At 45.6% G+C, this 14,094-nt stretch overlaps 1 protein-coding gene across 5 annotated transcripts in view; it reads right to left on the reverse strand.

Moving 5' to 3' along the window:
• The window catches only part of DNAAF9 (dynein axonemal assembly factor 9), a 115,678-nt gene that overhangs the window by 18,039 nt on the left and 83,545 nt on the right, over nucleotides 1-14,094 (reverse strand). For all 5 annotated transcript variants that reach the window (XR_015714809.1, XM_087818842.1, XM_016212082.2 and 2 more), the window contains 5 exons: nucleotides 13,369-13,486; nucleotides 10,908-10,996; nucleotides 9,447-9,605; nucleotides 3,606-3,731; nucleotides 2,975-3,012 (listed from right to left, as the gene is read on the reverse strand). Coding sequence is in view for 4 of the 5 variants with exons in the window: in XM_087818842.1 (XP_087674968.1) it covers nucleotides 2,975-3,012; nucleotides 3,606-3,731; nucleotides 9,447-9,605; nucleotides 10,908-10,996; nucleotides 13,369-13,486 (530 nt within the window). In the remaining variant the exon portion in view is untranslated. The remainder of the gene's footprint in view (nucleotides 1-2,974; nucleotides 3,013-3,605; nucleotides 3,732-9,446; nucleotides 9,606-10,907; nucleotides 10,997-13,368; nucleotides 13,487-14,094) is intronic.

A 14,094-nucleotide genomic window follows, 5' to 3' on the forward strand; every position in this document is an offset into this window, starting at 1 on the left:
CCTGGCCTGTCCAGAAAAAGGTGAGACACACTCTGCCCAAAGTAGTCTGCCTCACAAGTACCATGTAGACAAACCCTGTGGGCTTGGGATTCTAGATTAAGAATTGGACACAGAAAAGGGGTTTTGCTTTATAGGGAAACAAGCAAAAAGATTATGCCTAGCATTCCTTAGGCCAGCTACACAAACTACAACCTGCCAAAAGGAAATGCCATCTATGAGGCAGGTGCAACAGTTATCTGGAGCTCAGGGTGGAGAGGCCACAGTGGGCATTTTGATTGTGCTTGGGCCAGGAGCTTCCTTCTGCTTCGTATCAAGGAGTAGATACCCAGATTTGGCCAAGGTCTCACCAGTCTGGCTCATTTCCAACAGTGGAGAAACATCTCTGAGGTCTGTCTGACCATCCTAGTCTGGGCTAAAGGCTTCCAGCAGCCAGGAGAAAACAAAGTTCATCTCTTTTATCTATCTATAGATACTTCTAAGAGCAGGGCATGATAGTAAAATATCTCTGCTCTGTATTTAAGCTGACATTATAATAAGCCTCCCTAGCTTTTTAAGCACTGAGATTATTTCCTAATCCTTATATTTCTGTAATATACATCATCTTGGGGCTGCAATACAGTTCTTTTGTCCTTGTAAATAATCCTTTGTTGTAAAAGCAATGAATCAGGGAGCCTGACTCATGAACAGGAGCAAAGGGAGGCAATATGCTCCCTTGGAACATGAAGTGTTTGTCTACGGTGTCAGCAAGTGAGCCACTAAATCACTGAGGAAAATAATACAGTTGCCCCTTGAACAACTTTGGGGTTAGGGGCATTATAGTAAAAAAATATGAATGTAACTTTTGACTACCCAAAAACTTAACTGCTAATAGCCTGCTGTTAATGGAAAGCCTTACTGATAAACAGTTAACACATACTTTGTATGTTATATGCATTATATACTGTATTTTTATAAAATAAGCCAGAGAAAAGAAAACGTTATTAAAAAATCAGAGATGCCCAGCCGGTGTGGCTCAGTGGTTGAGCATCGACCCATGCACCAAGAGATCACTGGTTGGATTCCAGGTCAGGGTACACGCCTGGGTTTCGGCCACAATCCCCAGCAGGGGGTGTGCAAGAGGCAGTCAATTGATGTTTTGCTCTTGCATTGATGCTTCTCTCTCTCTCTCCTCCTCTCCTTTCCTCTCTCTCTAAAACCGAATAAAAACATATTTTTAAAATATCATCGAGAAGAGAAGATACATTTACAGTACTTATTGAAAAAAAAGCTGCATATAAGCAGACACGCATAGTTCAAACCTGTGTTGTTCAAGAGTCAATTGTACTTGCCTTTTATCTCCTCCCTCCCCAAGCAGCCTATGCCCATGGTGAGCCAGGTCAGACAAGTCCATCGGGTACCCTGGGCCCAGATGTAAGGAAAATATATTTATCAAAGCGCTATGACTCCACAAGCCCCTTGGACTTCAGAAAATAGCACAGATGACCTCAAGGTTGACAGCCCATATCTGATCACATCCCTATCTTTATACAAGCAGAGAATTTGACACAAGTTGCCTTTGAACACTGAGTTGGGAGGCAGTGTTAATGAAATATTTCTACTAAGTGCAAGAGAGAATGGAGTCTGTCCTGTAATATTTTCCAGGTTTTATGGACAGTGAAGACAAGAGCACTTCCCCAAGGCTTTTTACCAGGGCAGCCTAACCATCTGTGCTATATGTGCAAAACCTAGAGGGGCACTAAAGGAGAAAGTCAAGGGGACAAGGACACTAGGGTGGCAATAATGTGGCAGATAGGAGCTGACTATAGCCCACACCCTTGGCTATGACCGTGACTACCAACATGTATCTGAGGACCAGACAGCTCTCCTTGGTTACCCCCAAGTCCTATGTTTTCTCCCATGCTTTCTATTCAAGGACAGGTACCACCAACTTTCCTAATCTCTCAAGCTAGAAACCTAGGAGTCATCCTAGATCCCTCCTTTTCCAACTCATGCCCCACACTTAATCTATCATCATATCCCTCTGACTCAACCTCCATAAAATCTCCTTAATCTCTACCTGGGATGGATACTGTGGGTGGCCCCAGCTAATCTCCATTCCACTCAACTTCTGGGGTGCAGTGCCTGGAAAGCCACAGGGGTCTCTGAAAGCTGGACTTGAGACTCCTGGTGAAGCAGTCCAACACACACATTCCTCCCACCAGTGACCCAGCCTCCTGCACTGTATAGCACCCAGCTCAGCTGTTTCCCAAGACAACATCTCTGGATCTCTGGTATGCATCTCCGCTCCCTGTGGACTGGCAGTGGGCTCAGCAGGGCAAAACTGTGCTGGGGACACTGAGTTATTTACTTCCGTCTAACTTCTACTTGCTGGGCTGGCTCAGGAAGTCCAGAGCCTAGGTCTTCTGACAACAATGAGCATTTTATCACCACTGCAGGAAATTTAGAATTTATTCTGGGTCTCTGGGCACCATAGTTAATATGACTAAAAAGTGCTGCTTCCAGGGTTGCCAGATGGTAGGACAATGCAAGGTTGAGTGTAACTTACAGGATAGGTGGATTTTTCTAAATGTTACCAAGGAGGTGTGGAAAATTCCAGTGTATGTAGAGGGGATATTAAGGGAGAAGGTCCCACTGGGCCATACTCTGCACTCATGGGACAGGAGAAATGCAAGATCTTGATGTTCCAGAGGCTAGGAATACCTATTAAGTCCACTGATATTAGGTGGAAGGCCAGGGCAGATTTACGCCCAGCTCAGGAGAGGTGTCGCCATGGCAATTTGTCATCATTAAGCAACAAACTCTGAAAGAAATCTGCTTATCAAATATTAAAAAAAATAAAAGGTGTCACAGTTTTCCCTGGACCAATTTATTTGTTTTAGGTTTTAGAATGGTAGGAAGGAGCATGAAGAAGAGTCTGTTGTATCTAAACAGAATTTGAAAGGTATGCAAGCAGGGATTAAAGCACACTGCTTACCTTGTGAACACTGGTCAAGACATTTCGGAAAGAGAAATCTAGGGAGGAAAAAGCGAGAAATATTTTAAAACCATTAATGTCGGAGTTGTCATTGATTATTTCCCACAAAAATATGAATATCACTGATATCTATGATGACTTACTCGATGGGGCAAGTGGCAGGCAGCACTGAGCAGTAAGGATAGCCATGGTTATGCAAGAGGTTTTCATAGCTTTGAACCAAAACAAAGTTCCCTAAGCCAGGAACCCCATAAAAGTCCCTACATGGCCAACTCTTGGTGGAATGTTGAAGAGGGGATACTTGGGAATGGCCAGTCTCTAGACTATAGGAAACAGAAGGAGAGTTGGTCTATCTATTTTTTCCCCTAAAGAAATACTGTCATTCTAGCCAGTTTTCTCAGTGGTTAGAGAGTCAGCCCGTAGACTGAAGGGTCCCGAGTTCAATTCAGGCCAAGGGCACGTACCTCGGTTGTAGGCTCGATCCTTGGCCCCAGTTGGGGCGCGTGCAGGAGGCAACCAATCAATGTGTCTCTCTCACAATGATGTGTCTCTTTCTAGTAGGTGAGAGAAAATCTCTTTCTGTACACAACACACCATATCCTGTGGGCTGGAGGTGGTCTTAAGTGTGTACCTGTGCTCCATGTAGCAGCTCAGGGGCTCCACGCACACGGTGATGGCACCAATGATGAAGGACGACCTGACATTTGAGTCTGGATGGGTCTGCAGGGCTTGGACAACATCAATAATGTCTGTGTAGCTGGGGGAAAAAAGTGAATGGTTAGTATACTGGTTGGGGCTGCAGAGTGGGACGGGGAAGAGGAGAATGCTGAGTGGCTGAGGGAGCAAGAGTGGAGGGAAAATCAAAAGGAGGAGCCTGTGATTGGGCTCTTAGAGTCACCGCACTTTATAACTTAGAGCCATTGAAGCCTACAGAGTTTCTGCATTCTTGAGTTCCATTAATCCTCATAACTGTGCAAGAGTGGGTACAAGCACAACCCCCAAGCTCCAGGGTAAAGGTAAGCCTGCACAGGTGACTCTGGGGTTCTGAGGGTGGGACTCGGTGTCCTTAGGCCTGTTTTCTGATCAAGTTAGGAGGTCCTGCATTGGTCTCTTTTTCTTAAAATAGCCTTTCCTCTCCTTCCATCTCACAGAACATGTGGGCAAGAGAGAAGGGGGATCATTGGGTACCTCTCCAGGTCAGGAGACACATATCAAATTCGTATCTCCTGCCTGGAACTCCCTCCAAACTTCAGAAGTCCAGAGCCAATTTGACATTTTCACTAGAACTTAATGATCCAACTCCCCCATGCCTCCTCCTCCCAAGGCCTTGTCCTTTTTGCCAGAGGAGACTCCACTCCTTCAGCTACCAGGTCAAAAGATTTGTCTGGAGTCATCACTGACTCCATTTTTTCTCAATCTTCAGAATATAACTAGAATGAGATCACTGCTCATACTCCCACGCTACTACCGTGTCCAAACGGCTATCATCTCTTGCCTAGATCACCTCCACAACTGTTTCAATGGCCCCCCCTGCTTCTGTCCTTGCCTCTCCCCAAACTGTTTTCAACACAGAAGTCAGAGAGATGGTACTAATCCCATCATGCTGAGTGACTGAGTGAGTGGCTTCCGTCCCACTTAGTGTGAAAGCAAAGTCCTTATAATGGACTAGTAGCCCTCTAAGATCTGTCCCCAACACTGCAAAAAAGAGTTCAATCTCCTACTATTCCTTCCCTTACCTGAATCAGTAACTTTGCCCTCCTGGCTCTTCCCTGAACATTCTAGGCATACTTCCACCATGCACTCTGTCCCCTCTCCTGTGATGCTCTTTTCACTCAGACGTTTACAAGGCTTACTCTCTCACTCCCTTATGAGGGAGGTGTCCTCTGACTTGGGTGTACAGCCTATGTGATAACAGCTCTGGCACAACCTGGCCTTGCCCCAATTCTTCTCCAAAGCCTGAACATCAGCTACATACTCTGTATTTTCTCATGTATTTGTTTATAGTCTGTCACTGCAATTAAAAAAGACAGTGGGCCCAGCCGGCATGGCTCAGCTGTTGAGCATCGACCTATGATCCAGGAGATCGAGGTCTGATTCCCGATCAGGCACATGCCCGGGTTGGAGGCTCGATCCACAACAGGGGGTGTGCAGGAGGCAGCCAATCAGTGACTCTCTCATCATTGATGTTTCTATCTCTCTATCCCTCTCCTTTCCTCTCTATAAAATAAATAAAAATATATTTATATATATAAAAAAAAGACAGTGGTTGTTGAGTGCTGTAATCTACACTGCCTAAAGGAGAGTAGATGAATGAACTGGACATTCAACCCCAGGTAGACACATGGCCACTCCAAGACGGAACCTGCCCTCTTCACCTCGTGAAAAATATTTTCTGATTGACCCAATCAATGACCAAAAGGTCAGTTTCTATGGAGGGAATCCAAAGCTGATGAGGACAGGCTTGCTGATTATATGGGCCTGGGTCCTAGCCTGGGCCCTTGGGAGGCCAGCTGAGTGGCTGACAGGATAGGTACAGCCTGTCTGAGCCATTTCCTGAGTTACTACACACAACTCATCTGTAAAAAGGCACTTGGCTCTCCCAGATTACAATTTTAGCACTCCCCCCAGGTCTGCCTTAGTCTCTACAAACCAGCAGTGCTTTAGTAAAGAACTGGGTGTGCTAGATTCTAGAGCTCTCCCATGAGGGCCTGGCAGCCAGAAAGCCTTTAGAGAGAGCCCTCTGCTCAGTGGCATTTCTTTTTCCCCTTAAATACATTTTTATTAATTTCAGAGAGAGGAAGGGAAAGGGAGAGAAAGCTACACTGATGAGAAAGAAACATCAACCTGCTGCCTCTTACTCGCCCCCTATACTGGGGATTGAGTCTGCAACCCGGGCAGGTGCCCTGACTGGGAATCAAACTGGCAATCTCCTGGTGCATGGCACAATGCTCAACCAACTGAGCCACACTGGCTTGGCTGCTCACTGGATTTTCTTTTTTTAATAATTAATTAATTTTTAAAGGGAGAGAGGAATAGAGAAGGAGGATAAGAGAAGAAACATTGATTTGTTGTTCCACTTATATATGCATTTATTGGTTGATTCTTGTATGTGCCCTGACCAGGATCAAACCCATAATCTTGGTGTATCAGGACGATGCTCTAACTAACTGAGCTACACAGCCAGGGCTCACTGGCTTTTTTTGAAGGTTTCTTCCCTGGCAGGTGTGTGTACAACCATGTGAGGTTCTTTCCACTGGTCCTGCAGTGTTGGGGTGGGCCTGGATGCCACAAAAGCCCCCAACATTGCCCTCACTGCCAGGCCCTTAGCACATGTGGTAAGCGAAACCAATGCTTGCATGCTGCCCCCAAATCTCTTTGTGGTTATGTTTAATAGATATAACTCTCATGGTTAAGTGTCTCAGCCTTGCTCCTCAGCATGAGCTTTTCTCTGATTCTAAAAAAAAACCAAAAACACCAAAAAAGTATTTGGAGCCTTTTTAATTTCCATGTTTGGTGTGAGCCTGTAGAGGTTCTCATTTCTTGGGGTAAAAAGGAACTAACCCTGGCTGGCATGGCTTGGTGGTTTGAGCATCAACCTATGATCCAGGAGATTGTGGTTTGATTCCTGGTCAGGGCACATGCCCAGGTTGAGGGCTTGATCCCTGCAGGTGTGCAGAAGGCAGCTGATGGATGTCTCTCTCATACTGATGTTTCTCTTTCTCTCTCTCCCTCTCCTTTTCTCCCTCTCTAAAAATCAATAAACTATTAAAAAAAAAAAGATTTCTAAGCTAGTCTTGCAGATTTTGGTCATTCTAATATAATAGGTTATTCTTAGAGAGTTGACTGGGAAATTCCCGGTTTTCAGAGCATTCCATTCATCTTCATTTATTTTTAATGAAAAAGGTTAGAGTGAAAACAGGCTCCAGGCTTTTTGGTGAAGACAATGCATCTATGTGATGCATCTACGCACTGCATCCAAGAGCCCCTGTGACAAGAGAAGGGGCCTTAAGTGTCATTCACTCTACGATTAAGGGGGTCCTGTTAGACCCTCCCTCCATCCCCAGCCCCTGCCCTATAGTAATCATCCTGGGTGTGGGCTCCAAACAGAAGGAGGCAGTCCTCACTACAGAAGGAGCAGGCCACTCCAGCTGCCAGACTGCATCCGGCCACTTTAGCTAAACTGCTTGAATGCATGATGAAGGCAAAAACTGGTTCTTCATGTTCGCCTGTTTCTTGTCAGTACTCTCTTTATTAAAAATAAAAACAAAACCAAAAACCAAAACAAAACCCCAGCAGGACTTGAACTTTCTTTCCTCTGAAATAACAGATATTCCATTCAAATGTCCTTTGGGCTTTGTTTTATGTTTGCAATTTAAGCCTACAATTTGGGCACATGTTTTACATTAATTCAATTTTTGTTTTGAGAGAGAGATGCTTAGTTTTAAATGTAGATAATTTAAAGAATGATTTTATAACCTTCCAACGTGTAAACAAATTCCTTAAAATTAATTTTTAAAATTCAGATTTCTCGTTTTACTTATTTGTGTTATATGTATTTAGTTCTATATGATTCTGTCACCTGTGCAGGCTCCTGTATTTACCACTACAGTCAAGATACTGAGCAGTCCTATCACCACAAGGATCCCTTTTATAACCACACACACCTCCCTCCTGCCCTCCCCTCTCATCTCTAACTCCTGGAAACCACTGTTCTGTCCTCCATTAAAAAAATTTCATCATTTAAAAATATATTAATTTGTATAGTAACAACTAACAGCTCCGCTTGATGTCAAAACTCAACACCACTGCCCCCCTTGCTGCAGTAAGTCATATGGCTACCTGAGGGGCAAAAGAAAACAGAAAACTCTGCCCTAACCACAGGTTTCCCCCAAAGAATTCTATAAATGATGATTAAAGTAACATTAAAGGAATTAATTCTCAATTTGAGAAGCCTCTGGGGTGACCCTTCACCAGCAATCTCAACACTGGGCTCATGAGGTCCAGCCCCAAGGAGATGGACATTCAAAAAGGAGGCTGCCACAAGGCCCTGCTGAGTCTCAAGAGAATGGGCCCAGCCTGTAAGGACAGTGTCTTAGTGAGAGCCACAGTATTTAGCTAGTATCCTGGCTTGAGTCTAATAGGAAATCTGAGGTCTCTAGCATCCCAGGGCTGTGACTGGGCAAAGGCTGAGTTTGAGAGTACAAGAGTGGGCTGGCCATACACTGTCACTGCAGTCCAGAGCAGCTACAACAGCTGACACTTTTGCAGATGTGTACAATCAGAGACAATGAGTCAACGATGTTCTCTGAAGTGGCAGTAGATGGAAATATCCTTAGCTGCATAATGTTAAACTGCCAAATATGACTCCCAGATTCATACCTCCACTGACTCTCAACTCTGACAGAGAGCAATCTATTCTTTTGACTATTAGAAGCGATGGAAAAAAACAGAAGAAAAACAAGTGGTTTCAAACTCAGACTCTTGCTCTGTGGCTTCCACAACCTCAGCCCACAAGTAGAACAAAGGGGCTGACAGAAGGGAAGCCCAGGGCGGGGTGAGAACATGGCCTGAAGAAGAGGAGTGACGGCCTGGTGGGGTGCACAGCTCTCCCTACTTCCTGCCTTAGGACCACTGACCTAGCTTTCCTCCAATTCTCACCATCGCACCCAGGAGACCAAACAGGGCTTCACATGTGGGCCTATTCTTTACTGGAAAAAATCACCCAATTGCAAATAATCATTATTACAAGCACAAAAAACAGCACAGCAAAAAAGCAGTTTATGAGAACTGCCAAAAGAGTCTTTATTACCAACCATGACATAGTGAAGAGCACAGCCTGAATTTCCAGCACATTCTCCTCTGGGCCAAGGGGGTGATGGACCTACATGGGCTCCTTCCTGGAAGGCCTTAAAAGAGGTCAAGGGAAGCTCCTTGTAGCCAGAGTGCTTGGAGCAGTGATATACACTGTGAAACCTGTCCTCCCAGGGAGATCCTTGTTGAAGTGGACTAATCAAGCTCTTTACTGACAGTCCCAAGAAATTCTCCTGGACTAGCCATCTGAGGATGATGGGGCTCGAGACTACAGAATATGGGCCATCTCTGCAACTCCACAGAGAGGGAACACTGAAACAGGTGAAGCTCTGCTGCATAGATGGTGAAGGAAGAGGCTTCCCACTCTTGTTACAAGAATTATCAAAGAAACTTACCCCCAAAACCTTCTCCCTAATTCCCCACCTTTTGGGGATATTATGATGTTGAAGCCAAACTTAAAACTTGTGTGTAAGCATACCAGCTACTCTAGGCCACAGGATAGCAACAGGAGTCCTTGCTCATTTAAGGCCTCTCCGTGTAGCACAGACACTGCTCATGCACATGTGGAGTTTGTTCTGTGCCCCAAGTGAGCTACACATTAAGTAACAGTAGTGGCAAGGTCACCACCCTACCCCACTGTTGCCAGACTTTCAGTGCTCACCCTTGTAACACCACCAGCAGCCTGGTCTTCTTGCGGATGTAGGCTGACTGGCGGGCAGAGAGATTCCGCTGGGCTTCCAGGGCACTGGAAAGGTACTTCTGGAAGTGGGCAGCATGAAAACACTCAGAGCCATCCATGATCTGGCGATACACCATCCACCTGGAAATGGCAAGTGTGATCTCAGTGTGGGCACCACCTGAAGCCCTGGCCCCGTAGGCTCAGCTGTGGATTCAAATGTGACCAGACATTCTGTCCAGTGAATCCATTTGTACAGGAGAGAGCAATCCTGGCACCAGAGAAACAGGCAGAGGGTGCTACCTGGGTGGGGAGCCCCATATCTTAAAATAACAACCATTGGAGCTTTTAACAGGAAATTCCTTGCCATGGGGAAAAAGGTCTAGACTTAAGAGCTGAGAAAGACTCCTGACCAGGCAGTCACTTCCTGAAGGACCATTCAATACAATGGATTCATTCGGGTACACAGTAAAATGCTTGCTGAGAATAATGGGCAGAGTGAAGAATTCAGACTGTTTACAGAACAAAAGCAAAGGAAATGAGGGACAAACCGGTTAACTATTTAGTACTTACAAAAGAGATCCGATATCTCCTTCACATCTCTTAAAAACTTCTCCCCCTAGCCTCCACAATCTCCCACTCAAAACTTCCAAACCTCTAGGCGACTGCAGTTTTCTCAACCCCTCTACAGCCTCTTGCAGGATGCCTTACTCTGAGATGGACTGACTAGATACTAAATGCCTGGTTCAGTGAGCAAGCATTGCTTACTAACCTGCCAGCCAGGTGGAAATGATGGATGAATGATTTCCCCAATTTCACCTGAGCCATATTCCAGCTGCACCTGAACTCACGTAGTAGTCCTCTTGTGGTCAGGGAAGGATCATATCTACCAGCTCTCAAGTTCTAACCACCCTGGTCCTGAATCACCCTACTGACCAGGCACACTCCCAGGCCTTTGCTTGTGCTGGTCCTGCTGCTACAGAGTTCTTCCCAGATATCCATGGGTTCATTCCCTCATTTCCTCAGATCTTTGCTCAAATGTCACCTTTAGTGAGGTCTTCTCTTTAAAACTGAAATCTCTGCTCCCGCCCCCAACCTCTCAGCCCAGCACTCCCTACAGCCTTCTCTGCTTTATTTTCTCCATAGCACTTTTCACTAGCTAATACACTATGTTCCTTATGCGGTGAATTGTCTTTCCATACTAGGCTGTAAGCTCCTTGAGGAGAGAGATTTTGTGTGTTAAGTTCATCTGTTCTCCACACTTAGAACAGTGCCTGGCATACAAAAAGTGCTCAGTACAAATGTGTTAAATGAATGGGTGGATGATGACTACTGTGCTGATATCCATTACACCAAAGGTGAGTATATGTCCAAGGTTTCCCAGTGCCTATGCAGGCCCAGGCATAGAATCCCTTTCCCCAAAGCAAAGGCAGCAGCCATACTAACCTGCCATATTCTTTATGCAGAGTAACCAGAAAAGCACAGAGCTCACTAGCATGGCATCCCGGAAGACCAGTTACAATGCTGATAACCACCTGCACGAAAGAAAAGCCATGTGGGTTTGTGATTCAACTGGAGGCAGCATTGTGAGGGAACAAATAGACTGCTAGAAACAGGTTCTGTGAGTTTGAACTTCAGCATCAGCATTCACTAGCTATGTGATCTTAGGCTAACAACAGAACCTACCTTGCAAGGTAGGTGTGATAATTAACAGAGTTAACATATGTAAAGTGCTTAGAACACTGTCTGGCACATAGCAAACACATTTTAAATTTTGTATTACTATCATAATTTCCATGGAGCACACTGTGACTAGATCAATTAATATACAATGGAAAATATTAGGCAAAAAGGAGGACTGGGACAAAAAAATGCCATGGGCTCAATTGGCGTAGTAATCTCAGTGAAGGAGATGACTGGCATTGGAGATGTTTCTGTTTGGCTGCCCTGCCCTCCAAGCTGCACAGCCTGAGCTAAGGAAACAAACTGGTGCAGGAAGCATGTCTGAGTCTTTTTTGTTGTTGTTGTTGTTGTTGAAGCTTTTGGTTTTGTTTAATATATTTTGCCCTAATAAAAATAATTAATGGAGAGAGGTTCTGAGTGCTGCAGGGAGAATACAGAATTTCCACATATTGGAAATTGTAGGATGTTATGCATTAAAAACTGGCTTGGGATACAGGTGTCAGCTTCTTACAACTCAGCCAGTTTCAATTCTCTTTGCTATGTTCAGACTGACCTCTGGAGAGCAAAATGTCTGCATGTAGGGGTTTTGTGAAATGCTTACAAACTAAGTTGTCCAGCACGAGGAGGAGCTGAATTCCCTGAAGCAGAGGCTGGTGGCAGCCTTTTGTCCTTTGAATTTTGATGGGGAGAAGAGGAGCCAGGCTGGACTGTCCTCAACCTTAGTACACAACCATATGGACACGGGGCCTTCCGCAGGCAGATTATTACAAAGCAACTTGAAGAAATTCATTAACAAAGAAGGGGGTCAAGCAGGGGCGGAAAGGAACTATGCAATTGCTGAAGGATATAGATAATAAATGATATAGTATGGTAAGGGCCTCATTAAGTATGTTTTATCACAAGGCTGTAGAGTAGGGGTGGGGAACCTTTTTTCTGCCAAGGGCCAATGGATATTTATAACATCATTTGAGGGCCATACAAAATTATCAACTTAAAAACTAGCTATGAAAAAAGCTAGATTTATTGAATTTCGAGTCCCACCTGTGGTTGCCTTGGCAGGGCCAGACCAAATGATTTTGCCAGCCATATACAGCCCGCAGGCCGGACATTCCCACCCCTGATGTAAAGCTCAGCCTGGTGGCACTCATCACTTGAGCTGGTCACAGCAGCACAGAGAAGGCTGTGGATTCCTCCTCTTTTTGGGAGCCAGAAGCTCTCCCTGCCCTCTGCCCAGGCCCCTCCTGCACATCCTTTCTGGCCTGTGGGGAGCACTCCATGTAACTAACTCTGGTTTGTCCTCCCACCTACATTTCCCCATCTTGGTGCCTAGTCCTCAGGGCCCAGGCCTCAGCCTCTCAAATCACAGCACACATGCTTACAGCCAGACACCTTACTTTAAGACCAGTCCTATAGCACCTTTTAAAATATTTTATTTGTTTTTAGAGAGAGAGAGAAACACTGACTTGTTCCACTTATTTATCATTCACTGGTTGCTTCTTGTATGTGCCCTGACCAGGGACTGAACCCACAACCTTAGTGTATCAGGGTGACACTCTAACCAACGGAGCTACCTGGCCAGGGCCTATAGCACCTTTTTAACAAAATATAACAAGTAGGGATTTTCATTTTCAAACTCTTGCCTAAGTAAGGGGAAAATGAGGCTTTTGATTGCTTAGTGCTTTTACTCTTTTGTAGCTGAGTATCTTCTAGATTTTCACAGAAATAAATGCCCTCTTTGAGCATAAAAAGACATATGGCTCCAAAGAAAGGTTGGGAGGGGAGTGTAAGGTGGGAACAGATTAAAATCTACTCTTGGGAAGGCAATGTTTATAAAGTATCACCTTACCCTGGTGGTGCCAGCAAGGCCGAACTAACAAGGCCCATCCCCAATGTGCAGGTAAGTCCCTGTCACAACCAGAAAGAGCTGACGGCATGAGAACACTGAGCAAGTTTGAAAGGCCTGGAGAAGGAAGGGGAGGGCCTGGCAAGGTGCCAGTTTCATCAATGCCATGGGGTTTGGCTAGGGTTAATGTAGATAACTGTACACAGTCACTGCACAGAGCAGGTTTCACGTGCACCATTACATCAGTATCCAAGGAGGTGGAGAGTCTTATAAAAGGGGCTCCACCTGAGCTACTTTTGTTAACTGACACAGGAGACCCAAGGACAGGCTATCAGGATTCTCTTCCCATGAACTCCCAGCAAATTTGGTGAGCCGCTGTACCTTGTCATTTTCTACTTGGTCAGTAGGGCTGATTTCAGTTTGCTGGAGCAGGACAGGGAGATGGGTCCTCATCACAGGCTCCCGACTAATGCTGCTGATGGCAAAATGCCGGAGAAACCTAGAAAAACAAAGACAATGCTCTTGTGTTACCATCACCAGCCTTGCCTGAATGTGCCCATCTACATGAAAAACTCCTTATTTAACTGATGAAAAAGAAACTTGAGAGAGTCTCTCTAGAGAATAAAATTATATATGGTGTGTCACTACTAACTTTTACAACAATCCCAAAGAAGCTATAAAGAGGGGTGGGGTCTGTGGAGGAAGATGGTGGCCGCCCCGGGGTTTATCCCTATCGGCAGCGGCGGCGGCGCTGAGAGCCCTCACCCCCTGGTGGAAGAGCAGGTGGGGGTTGCCAGGTGCCCCTCTGCTCCTGGGCTCATTGTCCTCCCTTGCTCGTGGCAGGCTCCTCAGGGTTTCCGCCCAATCTCAGGCGCACCGGGCAGTGTTGTCCTCCAGCCCCGAGGCTGGCGAAGGGCAGATTCACCTCACCGCCAGCTGCGTCCAGAGGCTTTCTGGAAATCACCCAAGGCTCAGAATTCCTCAGGCTGGAGGTGGAGGGAGGTGGATGCTCCAGATTCCAATACAGATTTTCACTGGATACCGTTATCAACCCAGACGACAGTGTATTTGAAAAGGGTGGGGCAAAAGCGGTGGGTGACTCTGATA

This window comes from Miniopterus natalensis, chromosome 7, assembly GCF_054644295.1.
Source record: "Miniopterus natalensis isolate mMinNat1 chromosome 7, mMinNat1.hap1, whole genome shotgun sequence".
NCBI lineage: Eukaryota > Metazoa > Chordata > Mammalia > Chiroptera > Miniopteridae > Miniopterus > Miniopterus natalensis.